This window comes from Oreochromis niloticus, linkage group LG1 (assembly GCF_001858045.2).
Source record: "Oreochromis niloticus isolate F11D_XX linkage group LG1, O_niloticus_UMD_NMBU, whole genome shotgun sequence".
In the NCBI taxonomy this organism is placed as follows: domain Eukaryota; kingdom Metazoa; phylum Chordata; class Actinopteri; order Cichliformes; family Cichlidae; genus Oreochromis; species Oreochromis niloticus.
In genome coordinates, this window is record NC_031965.2 from 29,861,720 (window position 1) to 29,869,590 (window position 7,871).

At 37.3% G+C, this 7,871-nt stretch overlaps 1 protein-coding gene across 1 annotated transcript in view; it reads left to right on the forward strand.

Annotated features, from left to right (window-relative positions):
• hcn4 (hyperpolarization activated cyclic nucleotide-gated potassium channel 4) overlaps positions 1 to 7,871 on the forward strand; it is a 71,583-nt gene that overhangs the window by 50,905 nt on the left and 12,807 nt on the right. Inside the window, exon 7 of the mRNA XM_019360172.2 lies at positions 7,388 to 7,552. Within this exon, the coding sequence (XP_019215717.1) occupies positions 7,388 to 7,552 (165 nt within the window). The remainder of the gene's footprint in view (positions 1 to 7,387; positions 7,553 to 7,871) is intronic.

Consider the following 7,871-nt stretch of genomic DNA (forward strand, 5'->3'; position numbering starts at 1 on the left):
TGGAACTATAATCAAAAGGAATGAGGGGTGGCTCAAGACTTTTGCACAGTGCTGTAAAAATCACGCAGCTGAAGTTCAAGATGGTGAAAATGAGATGATGAGATGTGACAGGATCTCAGCATCAGCCACGATACTGAAAAGAAAAAATCCCAGAAATGTTCTACCTGTCTGTGGTTGCTAGCCAAATAGAAGGTGTTCGTGTGGCTATGCTAATGCTGTGAGGGAGCAAGCATTGCATGTCACTGGGAATCAGTGAGCCCGTTGTGGATGTTCCAAAGGTTAGAGAGTGGCCGCTCTGTAGGCTGGGGGCTCTGTCGGGAAGGGAGATGGGACCTGACAGCAGGACTCAGAGTCCAGGTGAGCTTTGCCACACCAGGCTGCAGGACACAAATTCTTTATCGCAGACCAAGAAGCCTTGCTCATATTCATTAATTCACACTCATACACACGTACTCTCACACACTTGTAACCATAGAGAAGGACGGGTACAACACATGTAAACATCATGCAGATAGATGCATACTAAGACAAACACATTCAAAGGGCAGCATTCCTATTCGACTACATTCATTAAGTAGCTTTCTTGTACCTCATGTGTTACGCACGAAAAGTGTTACGTGTAGATGCAACACTGGTTCATCCCTTAGATGCCTTTATATGCTTAAATGACTTGGGGTTAAGCAGCTTAACAAACAAACATAGAATAAGTTTCATGTTCAAATAAACCTTTGTTACTTTAAATATGAAGCCTATTCACCTACATGCATTGACTATTTTTTTTTTTATCTCATGTGAACTTGTATCAGTCTTATCTAGAAGGACCTCTACAATGTGTAGACATGTTATTGACCATGGAATATTTTTTCTTACAACAAAACATTTTTTAAATTAAGCTGCAGATGATGAGAAGCCTGATTTCAAATAAATTTGAGATAAAAAACACAAGGAACATACGCTGACAAAAACCTCACAAAGTGCCACATGAGTAAAACTTAAACCGCTCCAGAGAAATGCCTTTATTGCCAACACCATGCTTAAGACAAAGGTTAAGAACATTGTGGTCCAGTGTTTTGAATCCATCTGTGAGAACAAAAAGCATAATCATAGAATTCCTTTAGTTAATAAATAAAAAATTAAATACTTTTAAAAGTGTCAGCAAGTAGGGAAGATCGAAGAGCTCTAAAGATCAGAGAGCTCTAAAATCAGAGGCACGCAGAGTGGGAGGAGAAGCTGCAGGAAGTTAATGAGCCAATAGGTGAGCAGGAGGAGAAGGGAGCTTGCATTGGCAGCAGGGAGTGACCAGGCAGCTTGGCATTTTGGTGATGAAGTGAGCACTGAGCAGAATGGTGTGGAACTTAATGAGAAATGTGGCTGGAGGTGGTGAAGCCTGGCAAATAGGTGACTGGGAGCAAAGCAAGCTGGCTGGTACACAAGGCACAGTCTAATGTACCAACCTGACTGTACACCTGTGGGTTACAGAACATTCTGGCAAAGACCGGCAGAAAAGTTAGGTTTGATATAATACAGAAGTTTATAAAATAACAATGAGCATGAGTGTCAGCAGCTGAAAGGAGCAGCTATGGCCAAGAAAGAAAGAAAAAACGTGCACATAGAAAGACAGGGAGCTGCAGGAGTCAAGATAAAGGGGTTGGATATTTGTTAGAAATCACAGGGACATATGTTGTCCAGGTTGGTGTTTTTTTTCTCTAGTTGTGGAGCAATCATTATGACGAGCATGCTGGGTATATTAAAAACATCATTAATGGTTCCAAAAACAAGACTTGTCTTTAGAGAAAAAATATGTTGCCTTTCTAGTTTTGACAACATTTTTTATACAACAGCTGTCCCGTGAAATGTCAAAAGACAGCTGGAACTTGTCATTTCTTCTACTTGCATTCAGCTCTGCTGTATTCTCATCTGATGTGTGCCATTCAGTAATGATTCAGGTTTTGATACATGCTTTTAAATTATATTACAGTATCCAGAATATTTTGGCAAGTAGACTAAAGCAAGGTCAATTTAGTTGAGCTTTACTGCACAACATTCAGCCAGTTTTCATTCGCGCACATAAAATCCAGCATACGAGAATTGCAAAGGTTGTCGTAAAGAAGATTCAAAATTTAAAAAATACTTTCCAAATGCATTTTTTTTAGATTTCTTCCTTTCTTGATCTTTTACCCACACATTCAATCTACTCTCCTCTTTGAGAGCTGGTGGAGGGGCTCAGGGGAGCCATCTTTCCTGTACTAAGAGCCTGGGACACGTGGGCTGCATCATCCAACAGAAGGCTATGTGTATCCTGACCTTGGTGAACACACATGGGCTTCCACTGGGTGATGTCTTCATCCTCTTTTAGCAGAGAAACATCCAATTTTAATTAGTGTCATTCAATTTTAATGAATGCATTGTCAGTTAAGTGTGAAAAAGGAGTGCATCGTGGTAATGATAAGATGTTGTGTCTTCAGCACTGGCATCCCCAAAATACAATACTGGAAACAAGCAGAACTGCTAGGCCTGATCAAAGCGGGACAGAACAGTCGCAGTTTTGCACTTACTTTTTTTCCCCTCGTGTTGTTTTTATTAAGAATCCTGTTTTAGCAGTGATGACAAAAGAATATAATCAGTATGTCATATTTTAATCACAACCAGTCAGCTATTTTGTATGTTGATAATATTATAGCTTTGTTCCTTATGAATAACAAAGCCCAGAAATAGAACCATAAAAGAACTGTCTCACTGTTAGTAAAGACCAAACAGTAATGGGTGATTGTAGAAGCAGAAGTCAGTTTGGGGAGAAAACACACACCCCTCAGAGAACACAGGCAGAGCGACACCATCTAAGCTTGTATGATTTCATGCAGGATTTGGGGAGCACTGCGATGAGTCAGAGATGTGAGTAAGCAGTGGGAATAGAACATTCATAAATAAATTGAATGTAACTTATGAACCATCAACAAAAGCAGCCTCAAGTTGAAATGGAGTGCAGAAGTGCTCATCGGTGTAGCATAGTTTGTGTTTTACATTTTAGAGTAGGTTCCAATAGAGACCCAAAGTGTTCAAATTATATAAAATGAATACAAAATATATGCATAGAGAACAATACATAAATACAGCAATACAATAATGCAGAATTATTCAAGCTTGTATTTAATGTGGAATTTCTGACTTGTCATCACAGAGGAGTCATATGGCCGAGCTGTTAGGCTATGTTGGCTATTCTTTTGCTCTTCGTGGAGTTCTTTTGCAATCAAGTTGCTACCACCATTAACAGTATATCACAATTAGATATATATTAGTCCTCGACTTTGATAAACTCATAACTCAGGCTCAAAAAACAGCTCCTCAGTGGCCTCAGACGCTTCTAACATATAAATATTTAATACTGACCCTCAAGGTACCGTATATGCATTTAGCATACTAATCTCATTGTTTGTGGCTATGACATGTATATATTTATTTAGTTATTTTCATTACACTTGGAGTTCAGATGAACCTGTGTTTGGGTTCCCTTTCTTATGGCAAACTCAGTTATAGGCCTGATAGCTAACTGTGGCTCAATACCTGACTTCATCCAGAAACCCACAGAACAAGAGTAGGTAATACAGAGCTGTGACACTCCTCTCCAGAGGGGATTACTGGAGCAGTGCTGTGAGAAATGGACCCCCCAGCACAGCTATAGCCAGGGCTACCCTGCCAGCACACACAACACATCTCCCAACAAGCATTGCAAATTTGTATATAAACTGTTGTTTTACTCAGTCGTTCACATCCACTCACCTCTCTTGCTAACTTAGCTATTGTCCATTCGGGCTCTCACACACAAACAATAAAATACTGCATATGAGGTTATTTTTATGTTTCATATATAGTACACACTGTATTTCTTACTTGCTTCGCTGCCAAATCATGCATTCTCTCTTCATCAGTTCCCTTGTCTCAATTTTCAAACCACTGCACACAATCATAGCCATTTCACACTCAGTGACCAGAAGAATACAAAGCCTTGTTTAGCCTAATGCAAGCCAGGGCAGTCTCTGCGCAGTAGTTTGTGAAACTCATTGTCATCTTACATTGGGTTTTTTTTGTTTTTGTCATATAAAAGCCAAAATTGCTAATTGCAAATTTCGCTAACGAATGGATAATGTCACAATGACTACATTTGTCTCTCTATAGGGCTATATGTCTTATATATAGTCTATATGTGCTTACCAATATATAATGAGTTCCTTTTGCAGAGCATGATAAAAATATTTTTTTCGGATCTGCAGTTTGCAGTATAAGAGGGTTGGGCAGGGTAAAGGAAAACAAAATCTCTTCCAAAGAACATTAGGCTCTTATGTATACCAAGGTCATGGTCAGTAAATTAAACTGAAGTTCAAAGTTGTATTGACAATATATAAGCATATAGGGAATAATATATAGGCATTCTAAATTTAATTGTATTAAACTGTTCTTCAAGGCTAATTGAGGTCATACTTTCAAAAAATGTCTTTTCTTTTTAAAATTGTGATAAAATTCTACTGCCTTTGTTTGAACAGGCAACATTTAGGAAAGTATACTGATATATGGGGATTCTAGATATCACATTATAGATCGCATTGAAATATCATGCAATGATCTGACCAATGATCTCACTTTTACACTTCACAGCTGCATTTCTTTTAAGTTGACTCCAAAATATGTAAAAAAAAAATAGGTGTAAAGAAAGTATTGTCCAGAGAATGAGCTGCCTAACAAGCTGTAACAAGCTATATATATATTGATGCTGTCAGCGTTAATCTTGTTAAAATGACGTTAACGCCATAACCGCATTAATGCAGCAAATCTATGTTAGCGAGTTACCGCGATGGCCCTGTGCATGGGGCTGGACAGCGTCAACACGTTAACGAGCTAACCGCGCTAACACGACTTTGGTAAGCTACAAAGCCGCACTGCTTGATGGATTGTCGGAGCATTACGGCTACTGTAGTCAGGAGCCTCGCGGAGTAAAACGTACTGTGCTTCAACTTAATATTATCGTATTGTATGTGTATAAGGACCACAAATGGCACCTGTTCAGATCTGTACGTTAACGAGCTAACCGTGCTAATGCGTTGACACCATGCAGCCCCACACACGGATGATCCGCGCTAACTCGCTAATGGAGATTTGCCGCGTTAATGTGGTTATGACGTTAACGTCATTTTAACTAGATTAACGCTGACAGCACTAATATATATATATATATATAGATGTATAAAAAATATAATACTATTCCTTAAAAACTAAATACTGCCCAGAGAGTGAGCTGCTTCTTGTTATTATTACTATTCACTTCAATCCTATCACATTCCGTATGTTTTTTTTGCTTCAACTTGATTGAGTTAACACAACCGAAGCTTTGAAGTTGAGGCAAGAAAGACAATAGTTGAGTGTAACACTTGTTGAGAAGCTTTTATTGCACTTATGATACTGCAATAATAATAATGTAACAATATTTGACTTTACCTGTGTCTTTACTGCTCCAAAAGCAATGTGTGAAGGTGAGGAGATGCAGGAAGATGAAACTAGTGCAACTATAAGACAGCAGCAGACAGTAGCCTAAAGAGCCCAGTGCAGATAAAATTAAGTGAATAACTACAATACATTTGTTTATTTTCTAATTTTATTTATCTTGGTCTGTCCTCATGTTATTCTACTAATAAATTTCAATAAAGTAAATTAAGAATCTTATTTATTTGTTGCGTTTTACCCTAGGAAAGCAATATCTAAAGTATGCCTGGTGTTGCCTTACTTTGCCAGTGTTCGAATCCAAGGTTCGAATTGGTTTATCCCTGCTTTCTAGGTTACAGTATGCAGTAAATTTAACAAACCTCAAAAAGATATATGACACAGTAGAGGTGTTCCAATGACTGATGACCTGATGTGGTAGAATTATTATATATTATATATATAATATATATTATAGCTTTGTTGATATTTTGATATGAGTACTAATTTTAACGGGATGAAAGAAGCTGATGTGATTAGCTTTGATTGAGTCTAGCCTCTAACAAGCCCCGGATCACTGACAGCATCCATTTTACATCATGCGCCCACACACAGTTCACTTTCAATGGCGCCACATATGAAAACTTGCACAACACGTTTTTGTTTTTTTAGTTTCATTAATCTGTCATTTCTCCATGTTGATGAAAGAGGCTTTTGATGTGTGTAAAAAGAAAATCTAAAACATTAACAGATAAAATAAATGCACATGACAATTATGAAAAGTAGATTTTACATTTGAGAGTCAAACTATTCTAGTGGGATTTTTTTTTAACAGTGTGCTCTCATATAGGATGAGGGGGTTAAAAAGGTGGATAGTGTGGCAGAATTGAGAGCGTGAGTGTCAGAATGAGCTGGATCCTGGGTTTCTAAGAAACAGGCAGTGCGATACAGAGCACAGGAAGGGAGATGACAGCTTGATGAGATGACATAAATGTTAAACAGAAAGGAGATTAATAAACTATTAATCACATGGTATAAATGACTTTTATTAATATATATGTACACAAGTCAAATTTAATGTAATATAAAGTTATAGGATATATTATATTTTACTTATCTATACAGCATTTTTATATAAGCATTTTTATATGTACATATTGTATCTTGTCTTCATATATTGTCTTACAATCATGATTAAACACACATATAGTACGCTATATTAACATGCGTTTGTGCAGCCCAAATGCACATATATGATTATTTGTGAATTCAAACTCTTCCACAGCCTTATTCCACTTAAATAAACATGATCTGCATGCAGCAGAGACATAGTTGTACCCACACATGGGGCTGTGTATTAGAGCTCTACAGTAGTAAATGAAGCATTAGTTTTCCTGAGTTCTTCTGGCAGATAAGTGTTGCACTGCTTCACAAAATGACTTATGCTAAAACAGGAAAATATTTTCTGTTAAATTATATGTAAAACTTTACATGCTGCATTATCAGGTAAAAAACATGAAAGTCATGAAATTATATACTTCAGAAAATAATAAATATCTGTTTTTTTATTTAAAATACTAAGAATACCTTTTTTTTTAACGTTTTTAAATAAGTGTCTTTTATGTAGAGAGAGTGGCTTGTAAAAAAAAAGATAAAATATACTAAAATATTTAAACTTGAACATACGTTGAATCATTTTGATGATGGTGGTGGAGAGAGCTGTAAAATACGCTGGATCAGAATCTCTTCAGAAAGGTTTTATTTAGTTGAAATTGTGTTTGTAATTTGATAGTAATTAAGCATCTGGCACTGTACTTCCACGGGTATACATTTTTTAAAATTCTGGTTATATTGCAGGTGACCTCCAGCTTTAAACACCAGAAAACACTCATGTCTTATCTGTTGTGTTTTCTTACAGAGATTTGTTTGCTAACACGGGGCAGAAGGACAGCCAGCGTCCGAGCTGACACGTACTGTCGCTTGTACTCACTGTCTGTTGACAACTTCAATGAGGTACTGGAGGAATATCCTATGATGAGAAGGGCTTTTGAGACTGTTGCTCTGGACCGGCTGGACCGTATTGGTGAGAAAATAACATTTTATGACTGAAATCACATCCAGTCACATCCATTTAAGCCAACATGCAAACCAGTACTACATGTTTTCACTTAGTGAGATTTAATGGCATTTTCCATCAAGAGAGCACACATTTTCAAACCAGAACTGGAGCTCTTAGACAAAACTTAGGGGGTTTAAAACTGTTCTCAGTGATACTCAGTGACTGAAATTACTTTCAAAGTCATCTGCATATAAACATGCAGATAGAGCTCCGGTTTTAAAATCCCTGTGTGACTTCTCTTACGCATACAATTGATATTCTCTCCATATCCATCACTGTTCCC